At 45.8% G+C, this 17731-nt stretch overlaps 1 protein-coding gene and 1 long non-coding RNA gene across 2 annotated transcripts in view; one reads left to right on the forward strand and one right to left on the reverse strand.

Annotated features, from left to right (window-relative positions):
- The window catches only part of LOC147007075 (netrin-1-like), a 13183-nt gene extending 6430 nt beyond the window's left edge, over nt 1–6753 (reverse strand). Inside the window, 3 exon segments of the mRNA XM_085867571.1 lie at nt 2323–2518; nt 5657–5972; nt 5974–6753. Coding sequence (XP_085723697.1) covers nt 2323–2518; nt 5657–5972; nt 5974–6548 — 1087 coding nt within the window. The 5' untranslated portion in view covers nt 6549–6753.
- A 69-nt stretch (nt 6754–6822) lies between these two features.
- LOC147007076 (uncharacterized) lies at nt 6823–17535 on the forward strand. Its single transcript, XR_015054413.1, has 3 exons — nt 6823–6933; nt 16209–16469; nt 16630–17535. It is a non-coding gene; the product is annotated as an uncharacterized LOC147007076 (long non-coding RNA).
- The last annotated feature ends 196 nt before the right edge of the window (nt 17536–17731 follow it).

The following is a 17731-nucleotide window of genomic DNA, read 5'->3' on the forward strand; positions in this document are numbered from 1 at the left end:
GGACACCATTCAGATTGCGGGTATGGGTGAGTACACGTCCAGAGACTCAGGAATAGTTTTGTTGGTCATGATAGACCGGAATGCAATCAATTATTTAATTTCCCATTTTCAGCCTTTGCCATACAATGCCAACTCCACACATGGTTTTCTGACTTCCTCCACCCTCGTCGCTCACAGTCTGGCTCTCACTGGAATCGTTTCATCTCTTCTCCCTGTCAATGCTGGAGTTCCCCCAAGGCAGTGTTCTGGGCCCAGTCCTATTCCTGATCTTCATGAATGATCTCTCTTTGGAGAGAGCTGGAGCTCTGATTCTGGAAAATCCTCTTTATCTCTTTGCTGATGACTCCAAAAACAGGCTGCGTGCAGCCTCTTCCCTCTCTTCAGACCATGACAAAATCACAAGCTGGTCAAACACTTGGAACATGTCTTTCAATCCTGATAAATCTCACACTCTCACTTTCTCTTTCGGAAAGGAACGTCTGGCAAACCCTCCCATCTACTTCGTTGGTCTCTCAAGACAGGAGGTGGCTTCCCAAGGACCTTCACACTCCGACCGGCGGTCAGTTGATGGATTTTACATTTATACAAACTTACATCAGGCCTTCCTCCTCCTACCTACCTCTGCACTCCTCCAAGAAACACCAGGTCGCACACATCTCTCAAGAAGACCTCACCTGCTCACCTTCCCCAAGTCCATGGGGTTGGTTACCAATCTCCATGAGGTCGTTCCCATTCCATTATAAGGACAAAGGTTTGTCATTATGCCACCTGGGGAAACTGAAAAGCGAGGTTAAGCAATTTTGCCTGTCTGTCTGTCTACAGACGTCAGCACAGTGCTCTTTAATTTCAATTAAATTTTATATTTTGAACACCATGGAGCAAGAACTGGAACACGAACCCTCAGTTGAGCAGTATTGTACTTTGGCTCTGAATATGGCAGATCGTACGGAATATCAACGCTAACACGCATGCACACAGAGGAGGAAGGTAATTTTTTAAAGACTGCAGTGAAACAAAATTGAAAATCATGCCATCCGGGAAACTAACTGTTTTCAAGAACGTCAAAAAGCGCACAAACAACAGGCATGAAGAACTAATGTAACGTGTTAAATAAGGTGGTGTGAAAGACGCCGCGTCAATTGCGGTAAACTACAGGAATTCTTCTTTTCTGCAACCTTTAAAATCTTTATTGTATTGTTCCACCCCCGAAGATGAATGGATGTTATGTTTTCACCAGTCTGTCTGTCTGTGAGCATGATATCCTCAAATAGTTGGCGACGGAATCGGACGAAACTTCGATTTTGGTGAAAATCCGAATCCGGATATTTTAAATTTCCAAGTGATTATTCATAATTGAGAGAACGGAACAAAAACGATATACTGTAGGACACCACTATGCAAGGGGATACGTTCCCAGAAAAAATAGCAAATCCGCAAATAGTGAGGCATTGCTTCAATGGTAAAAGGGAGGATAGGTTCCCAGAGATTTCTGATTGTTGAAAGATACTGCGAACGGTGAATCCACGAATGTCATGCATTGTTTCAATGGGAAAAAGGGGATCGTTTTTTTTTGAAATATCATGAAACATATCATTTTTGGCCCCATCTCTCAATGGACCAGATTCATTTGGAAATAAAAAAAAATTCTCCGATCCAAATCACCAAAATCAAATCAATTTGTCCTTGTTAAACACCCAACTTGTCCACCAAGTTTCGTCCGAATCCGTCCAGAACTTTTTGAGATATCCTGCTCACAGACAAACAGACAAAGGTGAAAACACAACCTCCGTCCACCTATGGTGGTGGAGGTAATTACAGATCACTGAACAAAAGAGAATTCAAAGAGAATTCAAAAAGTTCAAAAAGAGAAACCTCAAAGAACAAATTGAGACAATAGAAACTGAGTTTAGTTTGAATAATAGTCACAACCTCTTTTAAAAAGTGAGGGAGATGGAGGGAAAACGAAAGAGGACCTGCATGGCCGTAAAAAACTCTCACGGTGATGTCCAAACAAACATGGACAAGGTTCTTGAGTGTTGTAAGAACTACTTTGAAGCACATCTCAACACTTCTCTCCAACATGAAAAGAAAGCTTCAGAAGAACTTGATGAACACCCTGGTTATATGCAAATACCATGATAGGACGACAACTAACACAGCAATTAAAAAATTGGATCCGAATCTTCACTTCACCGACACCTTCTCAGTAGATGTCCGGTATGCGGATGACACAATTCTCGTATACTGCGGTCTTGATGGGCTCGACTCGCGAGGGCTTGCCACAAAGGAACCAACAGTGCCTAACCTGAACCCTAACAGTACTTGCAAGAAATGGGGATCGAAAATCAGCGAAAAGAGGTGCAAATGAATGACACCCTCGAACAGAATCATTGAAGTCGATGGCCAACCAATTGACCATGCGAACGATTTCACATTCCTGGGAAGTCAGGTGCCCACAGCTGTTAGTCGCATATCCCGAGCAGCACAGACCTTTGGCCGACTGAGGATGCGGTCCATACTGGGGGACACAAGTCCATGTAATTTGAGATGAAGACGTTCAGAGAGTGTGAGGTGTGAAGACCACAATGACAGATGTTGTCAAGTCCAGACGACTCAAAGGGTTTGGACGTGTGGTCAGAAGCTAACCAAACGCTGATCTACAAGAGGCGTGCGGACAGCACTGACTTCAACAATCCCAGGACAAGTGGGCGACCGACAAAGAGATGGCGGGACAACATCCGTGAGGATGTGGGGATGTTCCTATTAATGGCCGAAAAGATGGCGGGCGACAAAGACCGTGGAGGAAATGGGTTGGAACACAGATAGTGAATGGATGACCATAGCCTGATATGCAATCAGGTCTAGTCAATCAAGTCAAGATCAATTAAATAATCACATTCTATGGTTGCCATGTTTCTCAACAAATGCATTTCCAAGGAATCTCGTTTTCTCCTTCTTCCGATTTTGGAAGGGGTCTCCATGCATGTGGTGGACAAAAACATTAATTTACTCAACATACGAACTTGTCGGACTTCTTCATGGACCTCGAGAAAACGTGGGATCCCGTCCACGGACCGCACCTGGGGCTCTGTGACCTCTTCATGGACCCCAGAAACATGTGGGATCATGTCCGTCGAGGCCACCTTGGGTCCTCTCCCTCGACTCAGCGATCTTACTTTTGCAGTTCCTTGCTTGCTCGACCCACTTGTTTCCCACTGATAGGTCGGATATGGATTCGGACCTGCCCTGAAATCGGATTGGCTTGTTCTTGTCACCGACCAAACTCATCCACAAGGTTTTGTCATAATCCATCCACAACTTTTTGAAATATCATGTTATACATGAGTTTTTGGCCCCGTCTCTCAATGGTGAAGAATCACTTTAAAAAAACAAACTCTTGTCTCTGGATCTTCACTAAAATCGAATCAATTCTTCCTTGTCAAACACGACACATCCAACCTGTTCACCAAGTTTCATCCAAATCCGGCCACAACTTTTAAAGATATCTAGATCACAGACAGACAGACAGACAGACAAATGAAAAATCACTCAAAGAGCGACAATTGTCAAGACATAACAAAGTGGAACGCCACTCGGTGGAGCGCATACCTCCACCAGGCTCAAGAGTTTACGTTTTGTATCCACTGATGGGCTGGATCTGAACCAAAATCGAACCGGCTTGTTCGAGTCACCGAACCAACTCATTTACCTTGTTTCGTCCTCACTAGTCCACAACTTTTTCAAATATCATGATAGATATAGTTTTGGCCCAATCAAATTTAGAAATTAGGCCTATGTTGACCTTTTGACCTTAAAAATAATTGCTCGTTGAACTCATTGACCTGATATTCAAATCCTGTTCAAATTTCAAGTCAATCGGATGAGAATGGAGGATTTTAGAACTTGCACCGAAGTTGTTGACCTTCGGCCGATGTTGACCTTTTGGCAAATGCTGACGTCAAAAATAATTGGTGGTTGTATTCAGTGAGTTGATTTGAAAATCTTCTTCAAATTTCAAGTCAATCGGATGGAAAGTGACAATTTTAGAAATCTGGCCCACGTTGACGTTTGTGCCTGTGTTGTGACCTTTTGGCCTCTTTGACCTGAAAAATTATCGGTGGTTGAATTCAGTCAACTTATGCGCAAATGATTTTCAAATTTCTCGTGAATCGGATTAAAATTGAGGATTTTAGAAATTTGGCCTATATTGACCTTTTGGCCAATGTTGACCTCAAAAATAATACGTCATTCAATTCCGTGATCTCGTATTTAAATGCTCTTCAAATTTCAAGTCAATGGAATGAAAATTGACAATTTTAGAACTTTGGCCTCTGTTGACCTTTTGGCCTATGTTGACCTTTTGGTCTATGTTGACCAAAAATTAATAGGTGGTTGAATTCAGTGACCTGATGCGTAAATCATCCTAAAGTTTCAAGTCAATTGGATGAAAATTGAGGATTTTAGAAATTCCAAAAAGTTGTTGACCTTTGGCCAACGATGACCTTTTGACCTCAAAAATGAATGGGATTCCGTGGGACCATTTGGTGAGGTTTCGTGAAGATCGGTTTGAAATTATTGTGACCTGTAGTATAGGCGATTAAAGGTGAGCCGAGAAGCGGGAGCGATCAAATGGGTGAAAACAACCTTCTGTCAGCTTTTTCTGGCAGAGGCAACAAGGACGCTTATGTACCGTGCGTCGTGACGTCACCAGTTTGAAACGTCACACGCATCTCCATCGATTACGTGCACCGGTCACTCTGGTTGGTTATTGGATTCGCTCGATATCCCTTATTGTCGGGTTTTCCGTGTGTGTGTGTGTGTATGCGTGCAACGCGAGGCTCCACAGCACAAACCAGCAAACCGATTTTGATGAAGCTTGGCAAACAGATGCCATATGCGCTGGGAGTGTGCGCGTTTGAGTTTTGTTGCTGTGCAGCGGCCGAAAAACCACGTTCACTATTTTCAATACTTGTCCTACAGTTTTGAATGTGGAGAAACGAGACTTTGGAACTAAACACGTCGAGATATTTAGAAAATTTTACTCGAGCCGATTTTTGATTTAGGTTTTATTTTTCAAATGGTAGTCCTTCAAAAATAAGGTGTCCATTTAACGTCATTTTTTATGAGGAGTGCCAGTTGGCAAAATACACAATAATAAAAATCTTGCCAGGCAGAGGAACAATAGTTTGTGAACCAATACGTCTTGTGAATGAATCGTCGTCGGTGGATCGGTCAGAATGGAAAGCATCGTATCCAGCGCTTCGATCCTCGCGGATCCCTCGTCGCCAACCGGCTTGTATTGATTTGTTTGTACCTTTTCCATCAATCTCGCGCTCGTGGAGGACCTCGTGGACATTGTCGGACATGAATATTAATTACAAGGACATTGTAGTAAATAAAATGGACAAACGTTTCAGGTAAATGAGATGCGAACCTGGGCTCGGTCTTCTTCCCACTCTTGAGTAACTTCCCCGATTCAGCCGTTTGTGATTTTTTTTTTAACCACACCTTAATTGCAAGTCGACAGGACAGCCGGCTTAAAATATATCCTGAATGACCACCCCGGGTTCATCATCATCATCATCGTGGTTATTATTAGTGTTAATAAAGTTGTTAATATCTTTATTATCGGGTGAATGGAGAAGACGAAACTCACCTGGAAGTCGGACGCAAAGAAAATGGACGAGAAGCCTCGATCACGTGTCTTGGGGTCGGGGTCTCTCCGCCGGAAGACCACCCGTATGTCAGTGGCGGTGACCCAGTCGTGCAAGGCGGGACACGAGTCGAAGCGGGACGCCGAGGGTCGTCCGCCCAGGGTGTAGAACTTCATGGGTTCGCCAAATAAGACCCCGTCCCAGGGTCTTGAGCACAGCACCTCCGTCTCGTTCCTTCGACTCGCGGCGGTCTTCGTCGCACGTCCGTAAAACCCGAAGCAGTCCCTCGAGAAGAACTGAAGGGGCCGCCAGGTGTTCGAAGTCCGAGGATTTGTAGATGGCCGTGCCCTCGGGGTGTTCGGAGTTCGGGCGGGTGTTCCTTGTGATGGCGAAGATGAATCGGAGACTCACCGAGGTCACTTCGAACCTCCTCCCGAGCGACAAGGACAGAGACACGTTGTTGTCGTCCGCGGAGGACTGCCACCAGGTCTTCTGGTCGGGGTCGGTCAGGTCGGTCAGATAGGCCGCAGGGTGTGACAGTTTGGGGTCTTTGGCATCGCATTGGTAACACGTGATAACCCTTCGGTCGTCGTCTTCGTCCTGATCTTTGATCTTGACGTTCAACTTCTTCAAGCGGCAGAAGGTCTTGGAGGGGTCGTCGCAGGTGCTGGTCGTGGTCACGGACCGACCCAACGCCGCGTTCTCCAAGTCCGGAGCACAAAAGCGCGGGTTCCCAAGATCGTCATAGCATGAGGGAGCGGCACGGGGACCTGGTGGGGGTGGATCAACCCCGAGGAGGATATCCCTCCCCGGCGTGTGTCGGGGTCTCGACATGGACAGGTCAGCACACCACGTGGTCTGCAACACCGACATCACCACTAATATTAACATCATCCCTGTGCGTTATAACTACAGTACTATCACGTATTATGAAGTACAAGGTTGTGATCCAGAAGGGGTGAGGGGGGGAGAAACTACCGAGGAACCGTGATGGGTTACGGGGGGGTTCGACCTCAACTACGATTCGCACAAGTTAATACCAAGTCGAGAACTCCTCAAAATGGCTTCCTTCAGCTGAGCCCGCCTCCAAGCATCACGTGACCGCCCTCACCCCGCCTCTCAGCAATCACGTGACCGCCCTCACCCCGCCTCTCAGCAATCACGTGACCGCCCTCACCCCGCCTCCAAGCATCACGTGACCGTCCTCACCCATCCAAACATTCGCACCCCCTTATTTCATCGAGGGTGGAGTTCATGAGCCGTCCTCACGCAGCGAAAGGTGTGGTAAAGCGATCGGTCCCGTACATGTGTGTATAGTACGTACGTGTGTGTATATTACGTACTTGTCTGGATAGTACGTACGTGTCTGTATAGTACGTACGTGTGTGTATATTACGTACTTGTCTGGATAGTACGTACGTGTCTGTATAGTACGTACGTGTGTGTATAGTACGTACGTGTGTGTATTGTACGTACGTGTGTGTATAGTACGTACGTGTGTGTATAGTACGTACGTGTGTGTATAGTACGTACGTGTGTGTATAGTACGTACGTGTCTGTATAGTACGTACGTGTCTGTATAGTACGTACGTGTCTGTATAGTACGTACGTGTCTGTATAGTACGTACGTGTGTGTATAGTACGTACGTGTGTGTATAGTACGTACGTGTGTGTATAGTACGTACGTGTGTGTATAGTACGTACGTGTCTGTATAGTACGTACGTGTGTGTATAGTACGTACGTGTGTGTATTGTACGTACGTGTGTGTATAGTACGCACGTGTCTGTATAGTACGTACGCGGTGTGTATAGTACGTACGCAGGTGTATAGTACGCGTACGTGTCTGTATAGTACGTGCGTGTGTGTATAGTACGTGCGTGTGTGTGTATAGTACGTACGTGTCTGTATAGTGCACGTACGTGTGTGTATAGTACGTACGCAGTGTGTATTGTACGTACGTGTGTGTATAGTACGTACGCAGTGTGTATTGTACGTGACGTGTGTGTATAGTACGCACGTGTGTGTATAGTACGTGCGTGTGTGTATAGTACGTACGTGTGTGTATAGTACGACGCGTGTGTGTATAGTACGTGCGTGTGTGTATTGTACGTACGCGTGTGTGTATAGTACGTACGTGTGTGTATAGTACGTGCGTGTGTATAGTACGTACGTGTCTGTATAGTACGTACGTGTGTGTATAGTACGTACGTGTGTGTATAGTACGTACGTGTCTGTATAGTACGTACGCAGTGTATAGTGCACGTGCGTGTGTGTATAGTACGTACGTGTGTGTATGGTAGTACGTACGTGTGTGTATAGGCACGTACGTGTGTGTATAGTACGTACGTGTGTGTATAGTACGTACGTGTGTGTATAGTACGTACGTGTGTGTATAGTACGTACGTGTGTGTATAGTACGTACGTGTGTGTATAGTACGTACGTGTGTGTATAGTACGTACGTGTGTGTATAGTACGTACGTGTGTGTATAGTACGTACGTGTGTGTATAGTACGTACGTGTGTGTATAGTACGTACGTGTCTGTATAGTACGTACGTGTGTATAGTACGTACGTGTGTGTATTGTACGTACGTGTGTGTATAGTACGTACGTGTGTGTATAGTACGTACGTGTGTATAGTACGTACGTGTGTGTATAGTACGTACGTGTGTGTATAGTACGTACGTGTGTGTATAGTACGTACGTGTGTGTATAGTACGTACGTGTCTGTATAGTACGTACGTGTGTGTATAGTACGTACGTGTGTGTATAGTACGTACGTGTGTGTATAGTACGTACGTGTGTGTATAGTACGTACGTGTGTGTATAGTACGTACGTGTGTGTATAGTACGTACGTGTGTGTATAGTACGTACGTGTGTATAGTACGTACGTGTGTGTATAGTACGTACGTGTGTGTATAGTACGTACGTGTGTGTATAGTACGTACGTGTGTGTATAGTACGTACGTGTGTGTATAGTACGTACGTGTCTGTATAGTACGTACGTGTCTGTATAGTACGTACGTGTCTGTATAGGCACGTACGTGTGTGTATAGTACGTACGTGTGTGTATAGTACGTACGTGTGTATAGTACGTACGTGTGTGTATAGTATGCGTACGTGTCTGTATAGTACGTACGTGTGTATAGTACGTACGTGTGTGTATAGTAATGCACGCAGTGTGTATAGTACGTACGTGTCTGTATAGTACGTACGTGTGTGTATAGTACGTACGTGTGTGTATAGTACGTACGTGTCTGTATAGTACGTACGTGTGTGTATAGTACGTACGTGTGTGTATAGTACGTACGTGTCTGTATAGTACGTACGTGTGTGTATAGTACGTACGTGTGTGTATTGTACGTACGTGTGTGTATAGTACGTACGTGTGTGTGCTGTACGATGCACGTGTGTGTATAGTACGTACGTGTGTGTATAGTACGTACGTGTGTGTATAGTACGTACGTGTGTGTATAGTACGTACGTGTGTGTATAGTACGTACGTGTGTGTATTGTACGTACGTGTGTGTATAGTACGTACGTGTGTGTATAGTACGTACGTGTGTATAGTACGTACGTGTCTGTATAGTACGTACGTGTGTGTATAGTACGTACGTGTGTGTATAGTACGTACGTGTCTGTATAGTACGTACGTGTGTGTATAGTACGTACGTGTGTGTATAGTACGTACGTGTGTGTATAGTACGTACGTGTGTGTATAGTACGTACGTGTGTATAGTACGTACGTGTGTGTATAGTACGTACGTGTGTGTATAGTACGTACGTGTGTGTATAGTACGTACGTGTGTGTATAGTACGTACGTGTGTGTATAGTACGTACGTGTGTGTATAGTACGTACGTGTGTGTATAGTACGTACGTGTGTGTATAGTACGTACGTGTGTGTATAGTACGTACGTGTGTGTATAGTACGTACGTGTGTGTATAGTACGTACGTGTCTGTATAGTACGTACGTGTGTGTATAGTACGTACGTGTGTGTATAGTACGTACGTGTCTGTATAGTACGTACGTGTGTGTATAGTACGTACGTGTGTGTATTGTACGTACGTGTGTGTATAGTACGTACGTGTGTGTATAGTACGTACGTGTGTGTATAGTACGTACGTGTGTGTATAGTACGTACGTGTGTGTATAGTACGTACGTGTGTATAGTACGTACGTGTGTGTATAGTACGTACGTGTGTGTATAGTACGTACGTGTGTGTATAGTACGTACGTGTGTGTATAGTACGTACGTGTCTGTATAGTACGTACGTGTCTGTATAGTACGTACGTGTCTGTATAGTACGTACGTGTCTGTATAGTACGTACGTGTGTGTATAGTACGTACGTGTGTGTATAGTACGTACGTGTGTGTATAGTACGTACGTGTGTGTATAGTACGTACGTGTCTGTATAGTACGTACGTGTGTATAGTACGTACGTGTGTGTATAGTACGTACGTGTGTGTATAGTACGTACGTGTCTGTATAGTACGTACGTGTGTGTATAGTACGTACGTGTGTGTATAGTACGTACGTGTCTGTATAGTACGTACGTGTGTGTATAGTACGTACGTGTGTGTATAGTACGTACGTGTCTGTATAGTACGTACGTGTGTGTATAGTACGTACGTGTGTGTATTGTACGTACGTGTGTGTATAGTACGTACGTGTGTGTATTGTACGTACGTGTGTGTATAGTACGTACGTGTGTGTATAGTACGTACGTGTGTGTATAGTACGTACGTGTGTGTATAGTACGTACGTGTGTGTATAGTACGTACGTGTGTGTATTGTACGTACGTGTGTGTATAGTACGTACGTGTGTGTATAGTACGTACGTGTGTGTATAGTACGTACGTGTGTGTATAGTACGTACGTGTGTGTATAGTACGTACGTGTGTATAGTACGTACGTGTGTGTATAGTACGTACGTGTGTGTATAGTACGTACGTGTGTGTATAGTACGTACGTGTGTGTATAGTACGTACGTGTCTGTATAGTACGTACGTGTCTGTATAGTACGTACGTGTCTGTATAGTACGTACGTGTCTGTATAGTACGTACGTGTGTGTATAGTACGTACGTGTGTGTATAGTACGTACGTGTGTGTATAGTACGTACGTGTGTATAGTACGTACGTGTCTGTATAGTACGTACGTGTATAGTACGTACGTGTGTGTATAGTACGTACGCGTGTGTATAGTACGTACGTGTCTGTATGGCACGTACGTGTGTGTATAGTACGTACGTGTGTGTATAGTACGTACGTGTCTGCATAGTACGTACGTGTGTGTATAGTACGTACGTGTGTGTATAGTACGTACGTGTCTGTATAGTACGTACGTGTGTGTATAGTACGTACGTGTGTGTATTGTACGTACGTGTGTGTATAGTACGTACGTGTGTGTATTGTACGTACGTGTGTGTATAGTACGTACGTGTGTGTATAGTACGTACGTGTGTGTATAGTACGTACGTGTGTGTATAGTACGTACGTGTGTGTATAGTACGTACGTGTGTGTATTGTACGTACGTGTGTGTATAGTACGTACGTGTGTGTATAGTACGTACGTGTGTATAGTACGTACGTGTCTGTATAGTACGTACGTGTGTGTATAGTACGTACGTGTGTGTATAGTACGTACGTGTCTGTATAGTACGTACGTGTGTGTATAGTACGTACGTGTGTGTATAGTACGTACGTGTGTGTATAGTACGTACGCAGTGTGTATAGTACGTACGTGTGTGTATAGCACGTACGTGTGTGTATAGTACGTACGTGTGTGTATAGTACGTACGTGTGTGTATAGTACGTACGTGTGTGTATAGTACGTACGTGTGTGTGTATAGTACGTACGTGTGTGTATAGTACGTACGTGTGTGTATAGTACGTACGTGTGTGTATAGTACGTACGTGTGTGTGTATAGTACGTACGTGTCTGTATAGTACGTACGTGTGTGTATAGTACGTACGTGTGTGTATAGTACGTACGTGTCTGTATAGTACGTACGTGTGTGTATAGTACGTACGTGTGTGTATTGTACGTACGTGTGTGTATAGTACGTACGTGTGTGTATAGTACGTACGTGTGTGTATAGTACGTACGTGTGTGTATTGTACGTACGTGTGTGTATAGTACGTACGTGTGTGTATAGTACGTACGTGTGTATAGTACGTACGTGTCTGTATAGTACGTACGTGTGTGTATAGTACGTACGTGTGTGTATAGTACGTACGTGTGTATAGTACGTACGTGTCTGTATAGTACGTACGTGTCTGTATAGTACGTACGTGTGTGTATAGTACGTACGTGTGTATAGTACGTACGTGTCTGTATAGTACGTACGTGTGTGTATAGTACGTACGTGTGTGTATTGTACGTACGTGTGTGTATAGTACGTACGTGTGTGTATTGTACGTACGTGTGTGTATAGTACGTACGTGTGTGTATAGTACGTACGTGTGTGTATAGTACGTACGTGTGTGTATAGTACGTACGTGTGTGTATAGTACGTACGTGTGTGTATAGTACGTACGTGTGTGTATAGTACGTACGTGTGTATAGTACGTACGTGTGTGTATAGTACGTACGTGTGTATAGTACGTACGTGTGTGTATTGTACGTACGTGTGTGTATAGTACGTACGTGTGTGTATAGTACGTACGTGTGTGTATAGTACGTACGTGTGTGTATAGTACGTACGTGTGTGTATAGTACGTACGTGTGTGTATAGTACGTACGTGTGTGTATAGTACGTACGTGTGTGTATAGTACGTACGTGTGTGTATAGTACGTACGTGTGTGTATAGTACGTACGTGTGTGTCTGCACTTTGTTATTCCCTTTTTGTTAACCGCCTGAGAGCTGCAGCCAATGAAATCTGCCTGTTGATGGTTCCCCTGGTCCACATCTTGCTCAGCTTGATGCCATGGAAACGAAGGTCTTCACGATCATTGGAATCTCCCGCTATGAAACTGAGTCGATGGGCCTATCGCTTCGCCATCGCAAGACGGGTCACCATCTGCTCTTTCCGTGCTTCGTCGCCCCCACTCCACCCCACCCCACCCCACACCCCAGGATTCTACAGGGGACACAAACCCCTTCTGATTAAACTACCTAAACCCAGGATCACTGTTCACCTCCACTCATTTGTTCCTCTTTTTCCCCACCTGTGGAACCAACTTCCATATCATCTTCAATCTCATTCTTCCCTCCGGGTCTTCAAGACGGCTGTTCACCACCATCTCAGATCGTCCCCAATCCAAAACCATGATGATCTCAACCACTCGCCCCCCGCATCCCAATCCCACCTCTTTCTAAATTACAGGAGGTCTTCAGTTTTTCCTTCCTGTGACCTTGCTTCCGTATCCATCTTGTTCTCCCCCCCCGTCCTTTCCGACCCCTCATTCCTCCCCACACCCATCACTTGTCCAAGTCTCCATCAATTTTGTCCCTCAACACTGCTGTGGGTTGTCCCCCCTCCCCCACTCTCTGTCTCCCCCTTCCTCTATCTCTCCTCCCCTCCTCTCTCTCTCTCTCTCTCTCTCTCTCTCTCTCTCTCTCTCTCTCTCTCTCTCTCTCTCTCTCTCTCTCTCTCTCTCTCTCTCTCTCTCTCTCTCTCTCTCTCTCTCTCTCTCTCTCTCTCTCTCTCTCTCTCTCTCTCTCTCTCTCTCTCTCTCTCTCTCTCTCTCTCTCTCTCTCTCTCTCTCTCTCTCTCTCTCTCTCTCTCTCTCTCTCTCTCTCTCTCTCTCTCTCTCTCTCTCTCTCTCTCTCTCTCTCTCTCTCTCTCTCTCTCTCTCTCTCTCTCTCTCTCTCTCTCTCTCTCTCTCTCTCTCTCTCTCTCTCTCTCTCTCTCTCTCTCTCTCTCTCTCTCTCTCTCTCTCTCTCTCTCTCTCTCTCTCTCTCTCTCTCTCTCTCTCTCTCTCTCTCTCTCTCTCTCTCTCTCTCTCTCTCCCTCTCTCTCTCTCTCTCTCTCTCTCTCTCTCTCCCTCTCTCTCTCTCTCTCTCTCTCTCTCTCTCTCTCTCTCTCTCTCTCTCTCTCTCTCTCTCTCTCTCTCTCTCTCTCTCTCTCTCTCTCTCTCTCTCTCTCTCTCTCTCTCTCTCTCTCTCTCTCTCTCTCTCTCTCTCTCTCTCTCTCTCTCTCTCTCTCTCTCTCTCTCTCTCTCTCTCTCTCTCTCTCTCTCTCTCTCTCTCTCTCTCTCTCTCTCTCTCTCTCTCTCTCTCTCTCTCTCTCTCTCTCTCTCTCTCTCTCTCTCTCTCTCTCTCTCTCTCTCTCTCTCTCTCTCTCTCTCTCTCTCTCTCTCTCTCTCTCTCTCTCTCTCTCTCTCTCTCTCTCTCTCTCTCTCTCTCTCTCTCTCTCTCTCTCTCTCTCTCTCTCTCTCTCTCTCTCTCTCTCTCTCTCTCTCTCTCTCTCTCTCTCTCTCTCTCTCTCTCTCTCTCTCTCTCTCTCTCTCTCCACGGTTACGTTTGTTCTGTTGCGTCCTGATCCGTTCAGAGTTCCAGCTCTTCCATGAGCTTTCACCTTGAAAACAAAAAAATTGTGGCAGTACCCGCTGGGTGCTCACCTGGTAGAATAATGATACTGAGCAGGTCATCAAGGTGGGACGGAATCAGCAAAATGAACCAATGTTATTGCAAATCTTTTTTTGGGGGGGGTAACCCCCCTAAAATACCCCCTTCGATCCCGATTGTTTTTATTGCCATGAACAAACTTTGGTGCGAACAAGGTGATGAACGTTGTGCTGACGCTTCATCAAAATTATCCATGTGTAGTTTCGGAGAAGAAGTTGAAAGTATTTGTGAACGGACGGACGACGACCCGCCATGCCATCAGGTCCCCGGAACGACGTCACAGGTGAACTGACGCATCAATGGAGCGATCGTCACGTCATCGCTTGGACTCTCTGAACTCATCCTGCCAATCGCTATGAAGAAGAAGAAGAAGCTTATGAGGGTGTGTGCTCCAGGACGTCTCATTTAAACATTGTAAAGTAATTATTATTTAATTACGAAAATTATTTTTAAAATAACTTATTCACAGAATGACGTTGATCACGATGATTGACATGATTGGTTTATACAACTCCACAACGACCCTGAGATCATGTAAGTAAACAAGTAAATAAATATCTAATTAACCCCTTCGTTAACCCATCAGCCATTATATGGTAATAATATAATAAGACAATTGATGAATGAAGCCGCTTTAAGACTAACCGGCCGTCATGACGTCACTGGTACCTGCACCTGACATCTAAACACGTGCGGATCATTAACCTCTGCTGATTGGTTGAGGCTGAGCATCTTGTCGCGCACGTGGTGCAAGCACGAGGAGCGAGCCAGCCTGGCCACGTGGTCGATGGGATACATGGAGGAGGTGGGTGTGGGGAGACCCGGCGAATGGTCGACTGGCGGGAAGATGGAGCCGCAGGTGAGGAAATCGACACTTCGTTTGTTTTCCATGACGGAATTTCATGGCTAATTCGAGAACACGTGACGTGGTGTGCGCTCAGCGATCGTCGAGTGTGTTCACCCCGCAGATGGTGTTCGTTTAGACATCTCGTGAGGATATATACCGTGGAAGGAGGCTGTGGGTCCGTGACGGGTCTCCTGTAGACCGTGTCTGCGATTCCTTCGAGCCGGTGCGGTGTCCGCAGGTGGTTGGTTGAGCACCACCGAGTGACTGCCGACTGGAGGTGGTTATCGACCCGTGGTTGTGTGCGAACCGAGGGGTGGTGAGTGGACCATGATGTGGGTAGGTGTCCGAGGCGTGGTGCTCTGTTTGCTCCTCTCGGCGGTGCCAGGTCTCGGCTGGGGTCCCGGAGGCGGGTTCGGGACGCGAAGACGTCGACCAATGAGGATCAAACCGTTTCGGTACAAACAATTCTTTCCTAAAGTCCCTGAGAACAGCCTGGGAGCGAGTGGAAGGTCTGAGGGTAAGATCACGAGAAGTTCCCCGCGGTTCAACCTCCTGACGCCCAATCACAACCCGGACATCGTTTTCAAACATGAGAACACGGGAGCTGTTCGTCTTCTCACCCAGGTGAACACTCGTGGACCATGGTCTGCTGTGGACCATGGTCTGCTGTGGACCATGGTCTGCTGTGGACCATGGTCTGCTGTGGACCATGGTCTGCTGTGGACCATGGTTTGTCAAACAAAATCTCAACATGTTGTTGATAATGGAAAATAAAGATGATTAATAATGTACTGCACAATTTGAACGTCATTCCGTCTATTAAGTACGTACGATTTGAGCATGTGTATATCTACAAAGTACGTACTCTTTGAACGTCGGTATGTCTATTAAGTACGTCGTTATTGCTGCGAAGGTAAAACCCCAATACTCGAAACCCAAACACCCCCCCCCCCATGATATTTGTTTTTGTAAAGTTGGGAAAGTTTATTGACATTTTATAATTTTATTGTTTTTAAGTAAATTTAATTGTAAATGTCGTATGCACCTTGGGGGTGATAGTGGTTTTTCTCTCCCCCCCCCCGACCTCCTCCACCCCTCCCTCCGGATTTCCAAACTCCAACCACCCAGCGCTGCACGGATCGATTGAACGTGCTCTCCATCATTGTGATAAACCGGTGGCCCGGGATCAGACTTCGGGTCACCAGGGGTTGGGACGAGGACGGAAATCGGTCCGAGGACTCGCTGCATTACGAGGGTCGTGCCGTGGACGTGACGACCTCGGACCGAGACCGTGCGGGCACGGCATGCTGGCGCGATTCGACGGCGGGGCTGGTTTCGACTGGGTCCATTACGAGTCCAAGTTCCACGTCCATTGCTCAGTCAAAGCCGGTAAGACCCCGTGATCACATTGAAACATTCAATGGTTGACCTTTGAAAACGTAAAGTTATTTGACTGTGGAGTGTATTGTTGATAGTTTATGGACAATTGTTTGAGTTTAAAAGTGAGAACCTTGAGTAATGTCCCGATGACCATTTTCCCTTACGCCAGACAACTTAACGCCTGCGAAGAACAAACAGTGGCTGTTTCCCGGGAAAGGCGTCGGAACGACTGGAAGGCGGTGTTCGGAAGGCTCTGCAGGACCTGGCGATTGGCGAGCGCGTCCTCACACTCGACTCTGATGGACGTCCTATCTATAGTCCTCTGATCATGTTCCTGGACTTCCAAAGATGGAGAGAGTCGTGCTACTCGGTCATCAAGGATGATAACATCACCCGTTGGGCTTTCGCCCCTCTTCGTCTGATCCATCGCCTTTCCGAAAGACTTGTACCAATGGACCAACGCAGTAACGTAACGGAACAACCATCGGAGGTCCAGCGGTACCCGCCACTGTCTCCTCCACAGGCTCGCCGCTGTTGTCCCCAGTCACCCCTTGGGGTCGTTAGATGGAGGTGAGGATTCAAACGTCACTCCAGTCTGATGATCAGTTGCTGTTTCTTTCTTCAGTTTCCTTGTTAAGGAATCCAGTTTCGACTCCATCTTGATTTTCTATTGATGTCACAGTCTGACTTCAGTGGGCCTCACCGGAAGTTGTTTGGCCATGTTGTTTCAGAATTTGAGTGCCCCTGTCCCCAAGATCACCGGCAGAGATTAAAACTAAATAAAAAAAACAACCTGATACACTAATTAGGGTCATACTAATTACTGATCCTATGTTACAAGTCTGGATGAAATCAGTCCACAACTTGAAGAGGAGTAGCGCAGCAAACACACAAACACCTGTTGGTGAAATATCGTAAGGATGTTAGAATCCAGTGGAGGCATTTTGAGTTGTCCGATGGATCGTCACATCTTGTGTGATCACAGATTATACACAACACGGACATCGTGGAAGTAAACTTGACTGAGTTACATCTGTTGTGTGATTGTGGTTGAAGGGAAGGAAATAAATTTCCAAACAGGAACGACCATTCGACGGTGTTTTGATTCTGTCTGTCCCACTGCACATGGACACGCTTGCACGTCCACAAGTAGTACAGACAAAGCATCAGGTCGTACATTTTTAACTCATTCAGTTACAAATGAAAAAAGGTGTTTGCATAAAATGTAGTTTGGAATGTCAACCAAGTCTTTGTACTCAGGGATTCCCTTC

The sequence above is a fragment of the Eptatretus burgeri genome, unplaced genomic scaffold (assembly GCF_056783735.1).
Source record: "Eptatretus burgeri isolate ZD-2024b unplaced genomic scaffold, Ebu_testis_v1 Ebu_testis_scaffold_786, whole genome shotgun sequence".
NCBI classification, from domain to species: Eukaryota; Metazoa; Chordata; class Myxini; order Myxiniformes; family Myxinidae; genus Eptatretus; species Eptatretus burgeri.